Raw genomic sequence first — 22321 nt, 5'->3', positions numbered from 1 at the left:
AGATTTCCCCTCTGGTTCTAACTGCTCCATTAGAAAACAGCTGGCAGGTTCTTGGGTTCTGGGAGTTGAAGCCCCTGGGCCACGGGACATGGGTAGGACAGTCTACCCGCATAACCCTTACCTGGGCTGGTCTGGAGCCCAGGACTGGCCACCTCCCAGTGCAGCCCTGGACCCAGGTGCTGGGGCCTGGGGAAGGGCTGTGCCTGGCTCCGTCACCCACACCCACCTCTGCAGACATCAACGAGTGTACATCGCTGTCTGAGCCATGTCGGCCTGGCTTCAGCTGCATTAACACGGTGGGCTCCTACACGTGCCAGAGGAACCCACTGCTCTGCGGGAGAGGCTACCACGCCAGCCAGGATGGGACCAAGTGTGTGGGTAAGACCAGGTGCTTCCCTGCCCCCTGGCCAGCCTTGGCCTTTCTGGGTTTTTAGCCCGTGGGAGACCGCTGTAGGGAGAGAGCTCGGGCCTCAGGGTGCCTTTCTTATCTTCCCCTGGCAGATGTGAATGAGTGTGAGATGGGTGCACATCACTGCAGGGAGGGCCAGGTGTGCCACAACCTCCCTGGTTCCTACCGCTGTGACTGCAAAGCTGGCTTTCAGCAGGATCCCTTCAGTCGGTCCTGTATAGGTAAGTGGGGGTTGGTTGCCAAGACCCCTATCTGGCTCAGTGCCCACCTGCCCCAGGCCGGCCTTCTGGCTTCCTCCTCCTTTCTGTGGGCCTTGCCCTCACTGGGTTTGACTGCCCTCCTGCCTTCTGACCTGGCTGTGGCTCTGCTCCCTCTGCTCTGGCCTCCTCTGCCCCTCTTAGCCTCTATCCTTGTTGCCCTCTTCTCTTGCCCTTTGCTGTGACTATCTGTCCCTCTTTCTGCCTCCAGCTTTCTTTCAACACTCTCACTGCCTTTTTCCCCTGTTCCCAGTATTTTTGCCACTCCCCCAGTCTGGGTCTCTCCCTGTCTCTCCTGGGGTCCTGGATCCCACTTCCCACCCAGCCCTCTCTTCTACCTGGGATCGTGGGAGCTGGCTTCCAGGAGCTACCCATCCCACCCGTGCCACCTACCCACAGATGTGAATGAGTGCTGGACCTCCCCTGGCCGTCTGTGCCAGCACACATGTGAGAACACACTCGGCTCCTATCGCTGTTCCTGTGCCTCTGGCTTCCGGCTGGCTGCTGACGGCAAACACTGTGAAGGTACCACTGACCCCAACCTCCGACCCCACAAAAATGCACCTACTACAGAAAGCCTAAACCAGTGTCCAGCCTCCAGTCTCACACCTTCACTGCCATCAGCCCTACTTCATGCCCCTTCTCTACTTCTCCATCTGTGCAAACCCTCCCTGGCCTCAGCTGGTTCAGCTGTTTCCTGCCATGAGTCCTCCCTATGGGCCCAGGGCCCCACTTACATCAGACCAGAGGGGCTGGGTCTCTGTGTCATGTACATCCTTGGATGGGAGCCCCATGCAGGCAGGAATGGCAGCGCAGCCTCTGCCCCTTGGTAAGCTCTGATCCTGGTCATGGTTCAGTGCCCTGGGGGCCAGGCAGGGAACAGAAGTAAGTAAAACATGAGATGGGGCCTGTGGCTACCTGAGGAGTCCAGGATCTGCTGGCAAAAGGGGGTAGCAGCCACAGAGCATCCATGAATGGGTACCACCCAGCAACGCCAGTCCTGAGTGACCCAATCTTTTTGGTTTTCCAGATGCCAGAAAAATAGGTATTTATATAAAATCTAGTTCTTACATGTTGCTGAGGGATTTAAGCTTTTAGAAAACACACTGAGTTAAACCATGCATGTGAACAGGCTGGACTTGGCCCACAGTTGGCATCTGAAGCCAAGTTTTCACCTGTGTGGGATGCACCCAAGGCTGATGGAGGGGACAGTGTGTGGGGAGCTGGCCTTGCCATGGGTCAGGACCAGTCCAGGAGCCAAGGAGTGTGACCAGGCCTGGCTGAATCAGACAGCATTTGAATGGGCACCCAGACCACACCTCACTCTTATTATTCATTCGTTTGAATTATAATTGCCTGTGAGCACCTCCTCTGCACCTGGCTGTCTGCAAGTTGTGGGAATGAGGCCTCTGCCTCCCAGGCATTACAGTGATCGTTCCTGTACTTTTTGACCCTTAGGGCTTCACCCACCCCACCCCTACCGAGTGCCATTCCCCATCTGTGGCTGGATGTTAGAGACTCAGAGATGAAACCTGGTGGCCCTTGGCCCTCAGAAGCTCAGAGCCTAGATGAGAGTATTCATTTATGCTTTCGTTCATTCATTTTGTGTGTATCTTGTGAGGCCCCAAGGATCTGGGTGTGGATCAGACTTGGCATACAAGGCTCTGCAGGATCTGACTGCCCCTCTCCCCACTCTCCCTTCACTTCCTCTGCTCTGACCACACCCACCTCCTTGCCGCTCCTTTACTGCTCAAGGCCTGCACCCATCTCAAGGTCTTGCTTTTGTACCTTCTTCTGCTTGGAATGTTTCCCTAGATGCCTATTAGATGCCTACATGGCTCCGAAATTGCAACCCTCCCAGACATAGTCCCTCTCCCCTTTCTCTGTTCTTTCTCCATGCACTAGCTGCCTTCTGACGTGCTAGTTCTTCGACTCATTTAATTAGCTTCCCCCCACCCCCTCCATTCTTTGCTAACACACACAAGTGTCAGCTCCACAGCTGGAGGTTTTTGTCCCTCTTGTTCATGGTGACATCTCCAGTTCCTGGGACAGGCCTGGCATGTCATAAGAGGTCAGCAGGTCTTAGTTTTGTGAATGAAAGACCCATCCTTGCCTATAGGAGCTCAGTGCAGTCGATGTTCCATCTAATTGTAAGCTGTTCAGTGACCCTGTACTCCATCAGTCCCACACTGTTCAGCCCACACTCTCATGTACATCAGCACTTGCTCCCCTTCACACCCATGCAGTACTTGAGGAGGTCCTTGTTAGCACCTGGGTGACACTTCTCAGAGCTGTCTATGCCAGGTGGTGAGGACCCTCAGTAGGGAAACATTTATACTGACCAAGAATTCTGAGTCCGGCCAGTGGCTGCCTCTTCCAGGCAGCAGGCCACTCCAGCCCTGCCCCTGCCTCAGTTGCCTGCCCCAGGTGGGCCACTTGTCCATATCTGGGCCTTTGACTCCTCATCAGCCCCAAAGAGAGGCTGGAACTAATGTTCTCTCAAGAAATGGCTCTAGGTGAGTCTGGACCCTGGGCCTCATCTCTGGGTTAGGAGGGTTCCACTGTGACCACCAGCTGGTCTCCCCACAGATGTGAACGAGTGTGAGGCCCAGCGCTGCAGCCAGGAGTGTGCCAACATCTATGGCTCCTACCAGTGCTACTGCCGCCAAGGCTACCAGTTGGCTGAGGATGGGCACACCTGCACAGGTACCTTTTCTCTGCCCAAGGCCCCTTCCTGAGAGGTACCCCTTCCCTCTGTACCCAGCTCCCAAAGAGTCCCTGCTGGGCAGGAGACACACAGAACACGCAGAGGCTTTAGCATCGCATCAGAGTCGGAGTCCCGTCCCTGTGACCTCCTGGCTGTGTGACTTTGGGCACATGCTTCCTGAGTCCGACCTTAGGTTCCTCTTCCGCAAAGTGAAGATGCCAGTTCTGACCTCAGTGGAATGAAGGGTTCTTTAGTTGAGTACTACATCCAGGCCTGTGTCAGTGCCTGATTGCCCCCCAGCTGATAGTATTTGTGGAGCAGCCCCTGGGAGCAAGCACTAAAACGGGAGGCCTGTTTTGCTGTGTGACTTTGGGCAACTCTCTTTTTCTCTCTGAGCCTTATTGTCCTTATCTGTAAAATGGGCCCTAAGCTCCATAGCTGTGGCAGGGACAGCATGGCTCTAGTGGCTGGGCCCTGTGGGTGGGCAGAGTCACAGGGTGAATGTTTCTCTGGCAGACATCGACGAGTGTGCTCAGGGAGCCAGTATCCTTTGCAACTTCCGCTGTGTCAACGTGCCAGGGAGCTACCAGTGTGCATGCCCAGAGTGGGGCTACACCATGACGGCCAATGGGAGATCCTGCAAGGGTAAGCAGGGGTCCCTGCCCACCAGGGCCTCAGCCAGGGTCCTAGCAGACACAGCCTCACACAGCCTGCTGTGCACTTGGAGCTCTCACACCAGTGCATACACACAGAATGACCAGTGTCTCTGGTGGTCTGTGTCTGGGATGAGAAAGGTGACAGCCTTCCTGCTGCTTGACCCAGCTTACAATTTTCTGGACTTGGACTTAGCTCTGCGCCTTTCCCTGGGAGCGGGGCAGGGATCTCATGGGGTGGTTCTAAAGGGCATGAGAGACCTGTCCAGTGAGAAGCCTGCAGAAGAGCAGCTTTCAGTTTCTCAGTCACTGTCCCCAAGTGTCTATGATTCTATCTAGGGACTGGGCCAGCCAGGTCTCTGGACTCAGGCTGAGGTGGGTCCCCAAGTGAAGGAAAAGGGGTCACAGAAGGCTTATCCCAGAGCCTCATGCAGAAAGATACTCCTCCAGAGCTGGGAAGGGATAGAAAGGAGGAAGGGGACTTCCTGTCACTGGAGACATGCAAAGAGGGGCTGGGCAGTCACCTGTTAAATTTGCAGTTGAGGGGACTGCTTCCCTGGATGGTTCTGTGACGTCTAATCTTCTAAGCTGAAGAGTCATGATCTTTCGTCCAGCACTATTAGAATACACCAAAGTACCCAATTCTGGGCGTGGCAAGCCACCAGGGCAAAGTGGTGAGAACCCACCTGGGGCCGAGTATAGGAGCAGCACCTGCAACCCCAACTACTTAGCCCCTCAGAGCACAGCTCACCTGTCCCCCACTGGCTTTCATGACTGAGCCTTCTCCGGTGGGGGGGCTGAGAGCCCGCAGGTCCCCAGGTAGCAGCTTCGGTCCACTAAGGCAGACCCTGTGATTCTGGGGAACTAGTGGTCAGGGTTGGCACCTGGAAGGGTACGGAGTTGGACTAACAGTTACTACCTATAAAAGGATCCTGAGATCAAATTCGTAGGTCTCAGACAGCTGGGGATTTTGGGGGTTTTTGTTTGTTTGTTTGTTTTTGATGTAGAATAGGATGTAGGGTCAGGTTGGGTAGAATGGACATGCTATAGGTCAGAGTGCACTGTGCCCGGAAGGGTTGTTTCAGTTCCATTTGTATCCTTAGTCCCAACGCAAAAGGGTTCCTTACTGTAGGTTGATGGAAATAATAATAATGATAATAAAAAATTAAAGGGCTCTGAGTAAGAATTGGAGAATTGGAGTAAGAACAGGTAAATTGGAGGCCTGCTGGGCTTGCTCACAGAAGCTAACCTGGTCTGTTTGTCTGCAAAGCACCCTGCTTTTTAATTGAAAAAATAATTGGCATGGGCTCCATAAAAGTAGGGATTTTACCCACCATAAACTGAACTGTGTAGGAAATACTTTATGTTCCCAGAATGTAATTTCACTTTTGACACTGAGGCCCTGTACACCTGATAGAAGAATACAAGTGTGGTCACTTCTAGGAAGGTTCAGTCAGAACTGCAGTGAACTTTGCTATTGACAGCACTTCAGGTTGAAAACCTGGTCACATTCAAGACTGTCTCTCTCTGACCCCTCCTCCCTGGCCCATGCTGGCCAGGGTGAGAGGAATGCCCAGACTTCCAAGTGTGCCTGTGCCGTACCAGAGGGCTCCCTGGGCCCAGGCACATGCCCCATCTGTGCTGGCCACAGGCACATCTGACCTCCACCGCTGGTCTTGGGCACTGGTACCCATAGCTCCCCTTGCTGGCCTCCCTATCCCTCTCTCTGCATCATCTTCCAGAGTGGCAGCCCTTTTGCCCCCTCACAGCCTACCCAGTGACCCACGTCCCTGAGATGCAACAGAACTGAGGCACAGGTCTCCTTCATGCTGCATCACCAGCCCCTACTTGGGAGGTATCCCACACATGTGACACTTGTATTTTCTCTCCAAATGTTTTGCTGGAAGAGTCTCTGCTATCACAGGTGGATGAGGGCAGAGTTTGACATGCTGGTTCTGCCTGGTCACGTCCATGTCCTAAGTCATGCCGCGGTGCCCTCTGTCTGTGGCCACTGGCCTTTAGAGCTAAGCAGTTGCTCCTTTGCACTCCCTGGTTCTGTTCTGAGTTGGACCAAACACTGAGTTTCCCAGCTCCAATGGTGGGATGGCCCTGGGGGGCAGAGTGTGCCAGTTAGTATCTCATGTCAGCATCTGCCCCTCCTTTATAGTAAGAAATGGGACAGAAACATATTAAGGCTTTGAGGTTCAGCATGCCCCCTAGAACATACACTGTGTGAATGAAGGGCCATGGCTCCTGTTCGATAGCACACACAGCAGCAGCCAGCACATGACAGGTGGTATTCAAACATTCTACCACACAACTGAACTGAGAGGCAACTATTGCCAGTATTTCGATGCTTTTCCTTCCCGTCCGTCTTCATGCCGATACATAGAAACATATACAGAGGGTGGGGGAAAGTCGGTTGACAGTCGTTTGTATGGGAAATGATACAACAATTAATAAATAGCAACACAAGAAAAGGCTCTGTGTTGCATACTCACAGCTGTCAACCTACTTTTGCCCACCCTGTACATATGCAATATAATATTATCTAAGAACTTGCTGAAAATACCTGGAATCCTGCTTTTTTTTTTTCTTTTTTAGTGTATGTGAAGCCCTTGCCAGCATGCCCCTGAATAAGGACCAGCTCTTAGCAGTGCTGTCAGCCTTCCCACTGACTTTGTCCCCTACCTCTGCATGTCTGAGCTATGGCATCACCACCCAGATGAGGTGCAGGGACACTCCCTGGTACACAGCCTTGAGCTCTCCCTTTGGCTGGAGCTCTCCAGGGGAGGCTTCAGGGTCAAGGGCCTGCAGCCTCCAGGGGCCTGGGAACACCAAGGGGCAAGGACCCTCGGGTCCTAGGGAAGTCCTGCAGCAGCTTCCCCAGCCACTGAGCCTTGGGCTCCTCCTGCCGCTTCTGGACACATCTGTCAAGACCAGCCCGGGTCAGACTGAAGCTGCTGCCATCTCATTCCTGCTCCACCCCCACCCAGGCTTCAGGGTCAGGATTTCCTGCTCACATTGTGGGTGGCTGGCATAGGGTAAGGAAAAGAAGGGGGGTCCTTCCAACGTGTGGATTCAATTAACGAACATCAGGACAACGACCATGCCCATCTCGGCCCCACCAGCCCTGGCCCCTGCCCTGTTTCCTCCCACTCTCCTTTCCGCCTCCCTGGGAAATTGGGATCATGACAACTTTGTAGAGGAAGAGTGTGAGGCTTGGAGAGGTGAATGGCTGTGACCTGATCTGCATGGAAGAGCACGGTAGACAGCAGCCCAGAGTCTGAAGCAGGCCTGGGTTTGAGCAGTGGCCCTGTCCTGCTGCAGCTGCCCAACCCTGGGCATGTCTGGATAGGGGGTGACACCCACACCTGCCTTGCACAGGGTCACGAGGATAAGTGAGTGAGTGTGGAGTGCCTAGAGCACTGAGTGAATGTCAGGTGGTAAATTCATGATGCAGGTTAGCTACTGCTGTCATTACTGTTATGTTGCAGCTGGTATTGTTAGGAGTCAGCTTGGCATCATGATTAGATCCCACATTTTGATATCAGGCGGACCTGGCTTCCAGCCCCAGCTGCTTTGCTGACTGCTGTGTGACCTTGAGCAAGGTTATGTCCATCTTGGATCCCCAGTTCCCTCCTCTGGGGAGGCCAGTGACCCTCACCCCAGACGGACATGAGGATTGGGTAAGGAGAAATCCCTAAACTGGCTCAGTGTGGAGGACCAGAGAATAAAATCTGAAGCCATCCAGGAAGTACCTGATAGACCCCTGCTCCCCACATCCCAGGCACAGGAAGGTCTCTGTGAGCCATTTATTTGAACCATTGGTTCCCCGTGAAACACACACACACACCACATGCTTGCTTGTCTGAGCTTTTGTCAGAGGTATTTACTCCTGTGTGTGTGCGCGCGCGCGCATGTGTCGTTTCAATGTCTTGAATAGGCCCTTCTTGTGTGTGTGTGGGTGTGTCTGTGTGGGTGTGCTTGAGCTTATACATATGCCCAGCCATATGCACAGGAAGCATGTGCGTGTCCATGCAGTTCGTGGGGGCTTCGTAGCTGTGCACCTCGGAGTGTGTGTTTACAAGTGGGGACTCTTGAGCCTCTACCCAAGAATTCATGTAGAGAACGGGCCATGTGCCTGGCACTCTGCTGGGTGCCCGGGACTCCACAGGACTGAGGAAGACATACCTTCCCCCACCCATGCCCTCCTGGAGCTCACACTGAGGAGGGGGAGAGTGGGAAGCAGAACAGACAGACAAAATAGCTTGCATGTGTTTGAGAGCAGGACAAGCAGTACTAGGGGAATAAAATGGAAAGGAATGGAGGGTGATGGGGAGGAGGACCACTGTAGGATAGTCAGGGAGGGCATCCTGGAGGCTGTGGCCCAGAGCTGAGACCTGAAAGATAAGAAGGAGCCAACCGTGGGACAAGGGTCAGGGCACTGGGGCAGCTCAGATATGTCTAGCAGGACTGCAGCCCAAGTGGAGAGGGGCCCAGTGAAGGGCCAGAGAGGCCCTGCAATGTAGGGCTTGGCATCTGTAGGAGGGACTGGGGCGTTTGTTCTGGGAGCATGGAAAGCCCTCAGAGAACAGGAAAAAAAAAAAAAACCCGATTTACATTTTACAGCAAGACCCTCTGGCTGCGGGGTGTGGGGGGTAGGGGACTAGCTGGGATGTGTACAGCACAGGCTGGAATTGTGAGCTGTGTCTGCAATTGTGAGCTGTGTCTGGCAGTCAGACACAGCTGCTCTGAGACCCAGGCTGGAGGCCTGGGTGATTTGGACAAGAGTCCCTAGTGTGGGGCATCCCTGCCAACCCCCTTCACTCCTCCCCACAGACCTGGACGAGTGTGCACTGGGCACCCACAACTGCTCTGAGGCCGAGACTTGCCATAACATCCAGGGCAGCTTCCGCTGCCTGCGCTTTGAGTGCCCTCCAAACTACGTTCGAGTCTCCGAAACGTGAGTGTCTCCACCCCAGCCTTGGGCCTGGGACCCTGTACAGATCCATGATGCCCAGGGAGAGGCCAAGAGACCTGTGGCCCCTGGCTTCACCACACCCTGCTTTTCACCTGCCCCCACTGGAGAGTCTGTGGTCAAACTGACCACAAATGGCACAAATGAAAGCACCTTGCAGAAAGTTCAGAGTCTAGAGAATGAAGGGAAGATGCACAGAAAATCTCTCTTTCTCACACATGCACCCACACACACCATATTAGTTTTCCTAATACTTAGCACCTTAACCTGACAAACACATTGTCTCACACAGCTTTAGAGGGTCAGGAACCAGGAGCAGCTTAGCTGGGCAGCTCTGGCTCAGGGTCTCATGGGGCTATAGAATCCTGCTGTCCAGTCACACAGCTCTGGGCAGGAGGCCTCAGCTCCTCTCCAGGTGGGTCTCTCCATGGCTAGACATGCCTTCCCCTAGCACAGGTCATGGAGAGAGTGAGTGACAGTCCTTTGCAAAAGTGACACATGGTTATGAAAATATTCACACAGTAAAAATGTGCAAACCAAGTTCTTGCCCCTCCCATCAAACAAATCACACAATTGCTGACCAGTTGGGGTGTATCTATGCTCTCTTTTCTCTGAGCATAAAGCACATGTCTCAGCACTGCCACACAGATTCACAGACCTGTTCCCAGCTTGCTTTCTCTACCTTGTGGCACTCTTTGGCGTCTGTACACAGCCTGCCTCAGACAGGGCTTCCTAGCATGAGTGTGTCATTTCCTGCTGCCCTGCTGGCAGTTTGCCATTTTTCACTATTACACACGGGGAATGTCCATGATTTAGGGAGTATGTTTGGGTGACCCTAGGCAAGTGACCTCCCTTCTCTGGGTCCCAGCTGCCTCATCTGCAACATGGGAATGACAGCACCGCCCCCGGGTGTGCATATCAGAGGGGTGAAGACGTGTGTTTGGCGGTGTGCGGCACATCGTGGCACGAGTGCTGTGCCCATGCTCCTGGGCAGTGTTCCCGCCCTGGCCCGGCATGGCCTTGTGCTGCAGCTCGCCAGTTAGAGAGTTCGGCTCAGAAGACCTTTGGAGTTGCTGAGTCCTGGCGCCTAAACAGCATCCCATCTGGGAAGCAGTCAGCTTTTGTACTGATTTAATGATGGAGATGCCAGTAGCTTAGAGGGCTAGGAAGAGACCACATTGCTGCTGTGCTTAAGAATTGAGGCCTTTGGCCCCCTCTGGGGTTTGGCAGAGGTTTTCTCATCACCTTCATGAAGCATAGCTGAGTGTTGAGGCTTCTACCTGGAAAGGGCAGGGCATCCCAAAGCAGAGGAGGAAATGGCCCAGAAGCAGTCAATTAATGGAAGAAAAGGTGACTCGACAGATGCTACAAGGCTACAAAGGGTAGAGCTGGGGCCAGCTGGCCCTCAAGCCTGCCTCTGCCTTGTCTAGGATGGTGGACAGCAGGGGTGGGAGCTCCTGGGGTGGATGTATGTGAGCACCCAGTCCACTGACCAAGTCCCGTGCACCCCACAGGAAGTGTGAGCGCACTACGTGCCATGACTTTTTGGAGTGCCAGAACTCACCGGCTCGCATCACATATTACCAGCTCAACTTCCAGACCAGCCTCCTGGTTCCGGCTCACATTTTCCGCATCAGCCCAGTGCCCGCCTTTGCAGGGGACACCATTGCCCTCACTATCACCAGGGGAAATGAGGAGGGCTACTTTGGCACACGTCGGCTCAACGCCTACACAGGCCTTGTCTACCTGCAGCGGTCAGTGCGTGAGCCACGGGACTTCGCTCTGGATGTGGAGATGAAGCTCTGGCGGCAGGGCTCCGTCACCACCTTCCTGGCCAAGATGCACATCTTCTTTACCACCTTTGCCCTGTGAGGCACCCACTTGAGAGCATGCGGGGGTCATGTCACCTGGAGTCCCCCTGCTGGCCCCTCTGGCGCCCTCTGCACCACCTTCCAATGCACCTGTCTATGGGCACTTAGCACCAAGTGCGTGGGGCTGGGTTATTGGGCCAGTTTTTGCTGTAACTGTAAATTAACTTAATGTTACTGACTTGATTCCTCTTGAGTTCCCGGTAGGGATCTTGTCAGCGGGAGCTGTAGGGAAGCTTTGAAAGCCATTCAAGGTCACTTCAAGTGCTCTGTAGGTAGACTGAGAGGACCAAAGGCTAGAAGATGACCAAAGACTGGAAAGAGAGACCATGTTGTGGCTTTTGGACTCAACTGGAAGGCCTGTCCCCAAAGTCGATATCCCATTTCATGTTTTGCTGTGATTACTTCTTTACTTAAAAAAAAATCACTTTAAGTGTTTTCATTTAATTGTAAAAGTAGTACACATACATTGCAAAAAAAATTCAAATAGTACAAAAGGGTTATAAACTAAAAAAGTGAGAAAAGAAAAAACAGTGTTTGAATTTAATGATGGTATCTGAGTGTCTGGGCTTCCCCAGGCCAGATGTTGAGTCAGTCTGTTAATTAGACCTTCCTTTCGATTGTCTTACTCAAGGAGTTCGTCCCAAACTAAGAGGCCCCATGGGGGTGAAAGGGTCCCAGTGTCCACTTGCTGGCTTTGTGATCGTTTCTTCATTTACCACTGCTTCTCCCTCCTTTCCCCTCGTTTCTTCTCCTACTTCCCCAAATGTGGACCTCAGCTAGTATGTCACTTTAGAATTGTCTAGGAACTCCGGTCCCGGTCCCTGTCACTGAGGCTCAAACACATCAGGTCAGACGGTGGACTTGGACAGGGACCTGAGGGTGAGAGAATTCATTTTTTTCCCCCACGGCCAGGATGAAGGAGAAGGACTCAGGTGTGAGGCCCCCAAGCATGTACTTTTGCCACTTGCCTGGCTCTTTCTCTAAAGCAGTGGACTTCAGACTCTGCAGGGTGTGACTCTGTGGGTCTCGTATATAGCAGGCAGTGGATAGAGGCCGGCGTGTAAAGACTAAGACAGACACTGTCAGGGTGTGCATACCTGGGGAAGAGAAGACTTGGGTCTCGAAACAGCAGTGCCCGTGTCTCTGTGCGCCCGCGGTGCTGCCAGCTTTGGCCGCTGTGCTGGGTCTGTTTCCGACTGTGTGGCAGTCAGGGATGGAGATGTGCAGGCCTGCTGGGGTTGTGGGGCACTGGGAGCACAGGCCCTGTGTGGAGGGGTGGTATTTGCAGCTCCTGAAACTGCTGCCTTCCGGGGACCTGGGCCTAGATGGCCAGATGTTCTCATTCTTCAAGACAAGTTCCCAAAGTACATTTTGATGTAAAATCTCTCAATTTTAAAATGTGGTGATTAATTAAAACTTTTAGGTGTGAGCCTGCAATGGAAGGCCCACCATCTTGTGCTCTTATCTTCCCCTGTTCTTCCCTGGCTCTGGCCCCAAGGGCTTGTGGCAGAAGCCAAGACTTCTTTCTCACTGGCCCAGCTGCCCCTGTTCCTCTGTTTCTGAGAACCAGAGCTGGCAAATCTGTCAAACGTGCTTACTTACCAGGCAGGGGCCAGTTGGGAACAGACTTCCATTCAAGAAGCAGACTGAGGACACCAGCAAGGGATGGACAATACCCGGCTGGCTGGCAGAGGCTCCAGCAGGCCTACAACAGACTCCCACACCATCCAGGGTCCTTCCCCAGGGTACTCCCCATGGGAGCTCAGTTGACTGATGTCACCTCCCGGGGTCTTATCTGCCCCACAGTACGGGGGACCCCCATGCTCCTCTCATGGTGTTGCTGAGCCAACACATAAAGCCTCCAGCTTGGCGCTGGGTCACCTGAGGCTCTCTCTGGGAAAACAATTTCCCTTCTGATTTTAGAGTTTCCAAAATTCAGTGATTCTAGAATTCCAGGCCTGTAAGGAGTTTGGCAAGCTGCAGTTTGAGAGAACAGTCTCTACAAGTGTGTCCCCACTTCAGACTCCAGACAGAAGCTAGAGGGTCCCCACAACCACCCTTACTGCCAAATGTCAGGCTCTCATGTCCTCAGGACGTGTCAGTGTCCTGGCACAAAGGGTGACCGTCCATATAGAGTGTTCCCACCCCAGGAGCCTTTGGCGTCCAACATTTTTATTGGAGCTCAGTCACATACTGCCAGCATGACTGACCTTTAGAGTCTAGTTGCTCCCAGAGGTGAGACTAATAGGGCATGTCCCAAAGTCCCGATCACAAATCAGATTATTAGACTATCCAGTGCCCCCAGGTAAACAAAGACACTCCAGTTAGGACTTCCCAGGGGCCTAGAGATAACCTCCCAGGAGCCAGGGGCAAAGGCCAGATTTTGTTCAGATAAGCAAAGGTCAGCCCCTCCAGCCACTGGCTGAGACCTTCTTACAGAAGGAATGTGTCTGGGCATCTACATTTAGTGTTACTCATTACCTCTCTTGATGTGTTGTCTGTGCCTTATGATAACTTGTGCAGAGTCACTTAGCATAGAAATGAGTTAATGGTTTCTCAGGCTGAACATCTTTCATCGGTATTACATCCTGGGGAGGCTGTAACTCCACGGTTAGTGTGTTTGGCCATTGGTGTAAGTATGACCTTACCGACAATGCCAGTGCTATGCCATGTCACAGCAGGTAAGTGTGACCTGGAAAGTAAGACCAGGGCCCATTCAGTTATTGGCAGTTCATCCAGCCCATTAAAATGTGTCCCAGGGTGAGGCCACTCAGGTTTGCAGCTTCCATTCGACCTCATTAGGTATCACAAGTAAGAGGGGTCTTTGCTTCACCTTTCAGCCAACTGTTGTAATCAAGATAAGAGACAGTATCCTCTTTCTCCAAGCCTCTGAGATAATATAAAGCTGCACCAGTGTTCTGCTGGGTGTCCTTCATTCATAACGCATTTGCTCCCTTCCCTCTACCCTCTCCACTTGCATTCCAGTTCTTCCACCCCTGAAAGGGACGTTAGATTCGGCCTCTGTGCTGGTCTAGATTACAAGCAGCAATACTAGTCTAGCAGTTGCCTCCCCTCAGTCCGCTCCCATCCTGTGAGGGTGGGTTGTGCAGCACCAGTGGACCACCTCAACCAGCAGGCATATTGCCTCGTTCACTGCCAACCACATTCTGCCAGAGGGATGAAAGCAGGATCCACCCCGCCAGGCCCTTAGGAATTGTCACATCAAGGTTTGAAGGTTTAGTTATAGTTTCATGCTCAGGAATCCTCCCTGCTTCTGGCCCCCACAGTTGCATCCTAGGTCTTGGGACAACAGCATTAGATAGGGAAAAAAAAAAGCAAGTTGAAATGATACTAGGGGGAAAACACAGTCATGCCATCACCCTTTCTCTGTGGGAAGAGGTGGGTCATCTAAACGGCAGCTTTCCCCCGAGATCACCTAGAAAACCAGAGGAATCTATCTGGGGGACAGTCCCTTCACACCCCTCGAATTGAGTGTGAGCACACGCTGCTGATGGTGTGTAAGCTAGCCCTTCGTGCCTGCATCTCCCCCACCCTGTTTTAGATAGTGTTTCAGTTGCCGGTTCTGATTCTCTAGCCATTGCTCCAGGGAAGACCTGTCTGCCCATTGTGGGATGCGGCACTGTGGACTGCCACTGTGTCTTGGAAGAAACGTGAATCCTCGGTCCAAATCGGCATACTATCTCCTGTGCCAATAACTTACAGTACCTTGAGGATTTCCATCTACCCCTAGGCTGACTGAGCATGCAAAGCCCAGTCCAGAGAAAATACCTCTTCCTGTTGGGACCCATTTACAGTGTCCTGGGGCTTCCATAATTAGTCTATTTCCCAGCTCCGGAGAATCTTCCCATGGCGATCTACAATTTCTGTCTCGAGTTAACAGGACATTTCTTGTTGACATTTTGTGTCTCAGAGAGGGGCAAGAGGAATATGTCTAGATTTAACCAGCTTCTGCATTGCCGCAGCCCCCAAATGTCCACTTGTTTCATGGACCCAGTTGGCCACCTCAGAGGAGTACACTAGTGTACCTGCTTGCCAATTCCAATCTCTTTTTGATCCCAGACTGGGGTTCTGATGGGCATCAGTGTGTTTACTTTAATGCACCTGTGAGTCCCCATACTAATAATTTCCATAGAGCCAGGCCCACATGGGGACCCTTTAATAGACCTTCATTGCTCTTCTTGAACATGCCATTGGCCACCACCTACAAGTCAATGAAAAACCAACAGGGCAAACAGGATGCCATCAGCCTATTCTGCTGACTGCTATCCATACACCAAGCAGCTCGCCTTTGCTCAATCAAGAGCCTTCATAGGACACCACACAAGTAACTGTAGGATATGACTTTGGAAACTCAGGTAGTTCCAAACTCAGCTGAAGGGGGGGAATCCTGCTTATGGTTATGTCAAGTACCTTCTAGCACTCCCTTGGTAGATCTTTCTGCACAAACATGTTCATTTGCTTACAAGATCTCTTCTGGAGACCCACTGCCCTCCCCATCAGAGCATTTCCTCAAATTCACCCATGACCTGATAGGTATTTCAGATTTCAAGATTATTTTATGGTCTTCAGTCGTAGGTGCAGCGTCAGTCAAGGTCCATGTCCAGCCATGTCTCTCTAATGGAAAATTTCTGGACCCAAACCTCAGCAGTCACTCGTGGGTGGCACTCACAGCTGCGCATTAAGCCCAGCTCTGTGGGAGGACTCCAGCGATTCTTTGGGTCAGTTTTATCTACAGGAGCTAACAATGTCCCCAGATGTGGAATATGTGTCCTCCAAAACCCAAGTGAACTGACGAGTTGCAGGTCTGCTAACATGTTTTGTCCACCAGTCTTGCCTGAAGGGTGGATGTACATGTCTTCAGTTTTACAGTTGGGTAGGGGAAGTGTTTCCCAGTCAGACACAATATCTGTTCTCATGATGATGCAGGTACAGAAAGAGTCTGTTCAAACATTCCGGTGTTCATGGAAATGTTCACCTTGATCCCTTCAGCCATTTCATTTCTGTATCCTCCCAGGTCCAACTGTATCCCCATTGGGATTTTACCAAAAGGTTTTGGAATCACAGTGCATTGGGATCTCATCCCGTAAAACAAGTCCTAGGGTAACACATGGACCTAAGGGAATGGGTGCCCACCTGCCAAAGCAGATCTGGCTACTGCTGCCTCTGAATGCAACTGGGAGGAACACAGAGCCTAGGTGTGTTACTGGCCACTTGGCAGCGAGGCAACACTACATTAGCCCCTTCCATTTTGATCTAGATGCCTATTCAGCAAGAAGTACTATCTGGGGACTAACACAGTGTCTGACCCCTGGGCATGGCATAGGATCTGACTGGGGTCCTGATCCACAGTGGAGCAGCTGAGACTGGCCCATGACCATGGGACCCACTGGTCACGCACAAACAAGACTCAGAGGTGGTCAGCCTTACAGAGTGTGGGAATGGCCTTCTAAGAGTGAATGAAGCATTTAACTTGAGGGAAACATTACGAAACAATGGAGTACTGTCCATAGAACTCAGGTCATTAAATCTGAGACCCTATATGGAGCTGTGTCCCAAAGGAAGGATAAGCAGACCAGGATCCAAGGGATGAAAGGAGTAGACCCCATTTGTCATCACTCCAGTGGCCACTAAGCAGTTCTGTTCTTCCTGTCTCTGCAACTCTGGACTATTCAGGGTTGGAGATTCTATTCCCCTACAGGGCACACTCTCCCTGGGAGAAAAAGCAAGGTGCAATAGACTTACCCACAATGGCCACTGCTCTTTGGTCTCCTGATGGTCTGGACTAGTAAGAAAGGAGTGGAGTCCATATACTGAGAGGGTGATTGACCCTGGGCAGCTGAGGCAATGCTATAAGAGACACAATTAAGCTTGAAACTTGTCTCACCTGACAGCATCCAAGGATGAAAATGCAAGGGGTTTATGGTGGCTTTTTTCTCCTCTCTTTCTACGTGGCACATTGGGTGTGTGGGTGGTTCATCATCAGGAGTCACATCCACATTTCCCATCCACCAGAGATCCTACACGTGGACTAGGCAACACTGCTTTGTGTGTTTTTCATACATTGTGAGCTCACAGTGGGAGGAAGGGGCATCTGGATGCTAGGGGATCAAAAGGGTGGGCTCTGGGGGCCATCTGCATTTTGACAGCACAACATCAAAACCCCTTCTCTGGGCTCAGTGCCTCTCTTTTTGTTAGGGAATTTCCTCTCCTGAACAATGGCATCCCTGTGTGTTGGGCCTAAGCTGACTAGGAGCATGTTTCCTGACTCTTGTGATTGGTTTCAGGACACCCCTTGATACCATCTGAGGTAATGAGGTGCTATGAGACCCTTGCTGGGAATACTGGGATGGAGGTGGTACTCTTGTCCCCTGACCTTGAACCTGAGAGGCTCTCTTGCCTGGAACTCCACACTGCTGTGGGCGACAGGTACGACTGAAGGCAGCACTGTCAAGAGCAGAGCGGAGAGCTGGAGATACATGGTCCTGGCTGCTAGCAGTGCCTGGGCTGAGCCCCACCAGGCCACTGATACTTGAACTTTCTGTGATTACTTCCTTTTCTGTGTAAGCTAATTTTGTTGAGTTTTCTGTCAAATGCAACAGGGAAAGTCCAACATAATACAGTGACAAGTGGTAAGGGCATGCCAGGCAAGGGGACATCATGTACAAAGCTTCTGAGATGGGGAAGAGGCTCATATGCTGGGAGACTTGAAGAAAGGTGAGTGGCATGATTGGAGGGTGGAAAGGGAGTTGCAGTGAGGTCCGACGGGATGTGGTAGGCCGTGGATAGCACTCTAATCTTCAAGGTGACAGGCTGCGAAGTGTTATGGATGGAAACAGGGCCAGATATGCACTTTACAAACATCTCCCTGGCCCCATCTGGAGAATGGAGTACAGGGCTGAGGGCAGGTCCCTGTAGAGGTGGGTCCCTCTGAGGATATCAGTGCCTTGTGATTAGGACCCATGGGTGCCGGTCTTATCACTTTAGCCCTATCCATGTTTAGGCCCTCCTCTCCCTTACCTTGGGGACAAGCCAAGGACTTAGTCATCAAACTGGACAAACCTGCGGGATGCATCAGCAACATTCCCACTAGTGTTCATGTTTTCTGCATGATGCACCCTGCTCTTCAGGCCCCAGGGAGGGGTGGCAGTTCATGGCCTGTATCAGGTGGAGCATAGCACCCCAACACCCCCCGCCACACACACACACACAGAGTTCTATAGCTTCTAGGCAGGCCCCAGCTGCCTGCTGGCTTCCTCTGCTGAGGCCTTCCTGCTGCTGGTGGGCCCGCCTTGGTCAGCCTGCCTGCCCTCTCTGGGCAGAGCCAGCCTGGAGCCAGCTGGACATAAACACACATGCAGGGAGCTTCACCATTGCAGCATGAGGGCTTCCCTGCAAGGGGTGGCCAGTGCGCCCATGCACAGAGGGCCATGTGCAGAGCCCGGGGCTGCTGGCCTTTCTGTTCTCTACCTTTTCAGACCTTGGGAGAGAGGGCTGCCACTCCCCTTCATGACTGTCCCTGGGGATATCCCTATTCTGTTCCTCCAGGCCTCCATTCTAACATCTTTGCTGTGTATCTCTGTCTTAGAAGGAACTTTGGAAAATGAGTACTGTGGCTTGGTGTGCATGTAATTTTTGAATAAACTTTTTAATTTTAGAATAGTTTTAGATTTATCAAAAAAGTGCAAAGACAGCACAGAGTTCTTACACACTGCCACCACCCAGTCTCATCATTAGCATCTTACATTATTATACACTTGTCACAATGAGTGAACCAATATAGAATTACCAACTAAAGTCCATTGTTTGTTCGGATTTCCTTAGATTTTACCTAATGTCCCTTATTCTCTTTTTTTTGGTCCTGGCTATGAGGGTCTTTCTGACTGTCCTTGTTCCTGACTCCCTTGACAGTTTGAGGAGTGTTGGCCCAGTGCACTGTGGGGCGCCCTCTCCTGGGATGTGGCTGAAGTATTCCTCAGGGTGAGACTGGGATAATGGGCTTGGGGGAAAGGACTGCGCCATGTCAAGGGTACATGCTGTTAACACATGTCACTGTTGATTGTGATCTTGATCAACTGGCAGACGTCATGTTTTCAGGTTTCTCAGATGTAAAGTGACTTTCTCTTTACCCTTGTCCCATACTGCATTCTTTTGCTCACGTACTTTTAATTCTTTAACGGTCTTGTGGTATAGACATCCACTCAGTTTCTGAGTTGCTTTGCACTCAGCACCACTTGAAACTTTTATTGTTGCTGTGTGCGTCTGGTCTGATGCTGCAAAGCCCTCTGCGGGGCCTGCACAACGGACCCCGGTGATGATGCCCAGGCTGCCCCGGGTACTAACCCCTCAGACTGTGCCACAGTGAACATCCTTGTGCCCTTGGAGCCTATTCCAGGACTCCTCTGGATGCAAAACCAGGAGTGAACCTCTGGTCATCCGGCATCTGCCCTCCAGAAAGGCAGCACTTGTCAGCCTCCTGCAACCTCTGTCTTCATCGATCATCTCACTTCCTGACACATGCCAAGCTGAGGGCCATGCAGTGCCATTGGCCCATGTACAGGTGGGGAGTCTGACCGCCACACATGGACACTCCTATGAGGCTTGCTTCATCCAAGTTGTTGAGCCATACCACACAGAGGACCCCATCTGGCAAGCTGAGGACCCACGTGCTCCACTGCTTGGCTGGCACAACAGTTAGAGATTTTTTGAGCCAACATGTAAACACTGAGAAATTTCACATAAACTTTTGAGTTTTGAACTTTTCTGGTAATCCCAGTCTTCTTCCTTTTCATGACTTTTTAGAGTAAATCTGTTCTCTTGAAATATCAGTTTGGCCAAAATGTCCATTTAGTTTTTCCTGTAAAATAAAAAAATATATATTTTCATTTTCACCAATAACTTTATTGATTTGTATATTTTGAGTATGTGGGCTATCTCCTGCATGGTATAACATTGATTGTTCTCAATTAATGTCTCAATTTGATCGCTATCAACTTCAACTTGTCTACCCGACTGTGGAGCATCGTCCAGTGAAAAATCTCTAGCACAAAACTTGGCAAACCAATTTTGACACGTTCCATCAGTCACAGCACCTTCTCCATACACTGCACAAGTCTTTTTTTGCATTTCAGTTGCATTTTTACCTTTCTTGAAATAATAAAGCATAATGTGTCAAAATATTGCTTATTTTATTCCATCTTCAATATTAAAATGGATACACAAAAATTCACCAGTTTTGATGAGTTGTTTAGAAAATGCACACTGATATGGCAGCTGTCACAATACATTCTAACAAAGTTTATTTCTTTTTTTTTTTAATTTTTATTGTTATTCAATTACAGTTGTATGCCTTTTCTCCCCATCCCTCCACCCCACCCCAGGTGAACCCACCTCCCTCCCCCACCTCCACCCTCCCCCTTGGTTTTGTCCATGTGTCCTTTATAGTATAGTTCCTGTAATCCCCTCTTCCCACTGTCCCCGCCCCCCCCCCCCCGGCTATTGTTAGATTGTTCTTAACTTCAGTGTCTCTGGTTATATTTTGTTTGCTTTTTTCTTCTATTGATTATGTTCCAGTTAAAGGTGAGATCATATGGTATTTGTCCCTCACCTCCTGGCTTATTTCACTTAGCATAATGCTCTCCAGTTTCATCCATGCTGTTGCAAAGGGTATAAGCTCCTTCTTTCTCTCTTCTGCGTAGAATTCCATTGTGTAAATATACCATAGTTTTTGGATCCACTCGTTTGCTGATGGGCAAAGTTTATTTCAAATGAACTTAAAGACAACTAAATGCTACTATAGCCATCTTACAGAAAAAAACAAACAAACTTTTTGGCCAACCCAATTTTGGGGTTTGGTAGTTCCCATGGCCTCTTAAAACATTGTGGCTTCTGCAAATCAGGCTCAGATCACTGCAAAGGCCTTTTCTTACAGGAAGAGCAGTCCTGCCTGAGCCGGCAGCCTGGCTGTAGGTGGACAGCACCCCATCACTTGAGGTGTGTGAGCTGGGCCTGGAATGCCTGGACATAGGTAGGGCCCTTGAAATTCCATCTTGTCCAGATTTCCTGATTATTGAAATAGGCATTCTCTCCTCCTGCTGGTCTGCAAGCCAGTAGGATGAAGGTGGCACCTTCCAACATTTTGGGTGAGTTCTGGCACATCTACTGGGTAATAGTGCCCTCTTGTGGCTCTAGCTCTAACCCAGCGGGCTCTGCTCACTTACCAATGGAGAGGGATGGATTTGGACGCGTGGACATGGGGGAAAGGTATTTCTGGTGGCAAGGAGGGCCAGGATACTTCCTGGCAGGGGCACATGAGGCCCTGCGCATGGCCCAGTGGGTGGAGTGAAGGGTGTTTTAGGAGCAGAGGCTGTGGTGGTTGAGGGATGCCAGATGGGGAGGGCTCTGGATGCTGAGTGAGGGATGGTCCTTGAGGGGATATGGCCTAAGTAACTTTGACAGAGTGGACAACCCTCCCTTCAACAACAAGTGTGTCCCTTGCCCCAAGGCTGTATTCTCCCTGGGGTCAGCTCCTCTGTCCCACCTGTGAGACCAAGAATTCCCACCCACAAGAATCTTCCTGGCAAATGGACTTATTGACCTCCCCTGCCATGGATAGGACCACCATTAAAAGCCAAGTGCTTTAATGGTGGAACTGTGGACAAAGGGCACCACCCAGAGAAATAAGATGCCTCTGTTCCACCAACCTGTACTCAGCAGCCTGTGTGAGTGGGGATTCTGAATCTCTAAAATTTCATTTCATCCTTGTACAGTGTGGGACAGAGGTAGAAACTGCAGCTCAGAGAAAGCAGGTGACTTGCCTAAGTTCACCAGGAGATTCGTTTTCCTTTTTCTTTTTTTTAAAATATATTTTATTGATTATGCTACTACAGTTGTCCCATTTTCCCCCCTTCACTCCATCCCACACACCCCCACCCTCCCACATTCCCCCCCTATAGTTAATGTACATGGGTCATACATATTAGTTCTTTGGCTTCTACATTTCCTATACTATTCTTACCCTCCCCCTGTCTATTTTCGACCTACCATTTATGCTACTTATTCTCTGTGCCTTTCCTCCCTCCTCCCCCTCCCACTCCCCTGTTGATAACCCTCTATGTGATCTGCATTTCTATGGTTCTGTTCCTGTTCTAGTTGTTTGCTTAGTTTGCTTTTGTTTTTGTTTTAGGTGTGGTCATTCATAACTGTGAGTTTGCTGTCATTTATACTGTTCATATTTTTGATCTTCTTTTTCTTAGATAAATCCCTTTAACATTTCATATAATAAGGGCTTGGTGATGATGAACTCCTTGAACTTGACCTTATCTGAGAAACACTCTATCTGCCCTTCCATTCTAAATGAAAGCTTTGCTGGATAGAGCAATCTTGGGTGTAGGTCCTTGCCTTTCATGACTTGGAATACTTCTTG

The 22321-nt window shown here is 51.0% G+C and overlaps 1 protein-coding gene across 8 annotated transcripts in view; it reads left to right on the top strand.

Annotated features, from left to right (window-relative positions):
- FBLN2 (fibulin 2) overlaps nt 1-11308 on the top strand; it is a 92839-nt gene extending 81531 nt beyond the window's left edge. For 7 of the 8 annotated variants that reach the window (XM_024578078.3, XM_024578077.3, XM_053918522.1 and 4 more), the window contains 7 exons: nt 235-378; nt 502-630; nt 1066-1191; nt 3256-3372; nt 3890-4018; nt 8869-8992; nt 10522-11308. In XM_024578078.3, the coding sequence (XP_024433846.2) occupies nt 235-378; nt 502-630; nt 1066-1191; nt 3256-3372; nt 3890-4018; nt 8869-8992; nt 10522-10879 (1127 nt within the window). In that variant the 3' untranslated portion in view covers nt 10880-11308. The remainder of the gene's footprint in view (nt 1-234; nt 379-501; nt 631-1065; nt 1192-3255; nt 3373-3889; nt 4019-8868; nt 8993-10521) is intronic. The other variant, XM_053918519.1, reaches the window with a different exon arrangement.
- The last annotated feature ends 11013 nt before the right edge of the window (nt 11309-22321 follow it).

This window comes from Desmodus rotundus, chromosome 2 (assembly GCF_022682495.2).
Source record: "Desmodus rotundus isolate HL8 chromosome 2, HLdesRot8A.1, whole genome shotgun sequence".
NCBI lineage: Eukaryota > Metazoa > Chordata > Mammalia > Chiroptera > Phyllostomidae > Desmodus > Desmodus rotundus.
Note: the sequence above shows the minus strand (reverse complement) of the source record. Positions and strands in the feature narration are given on the sequence as shown.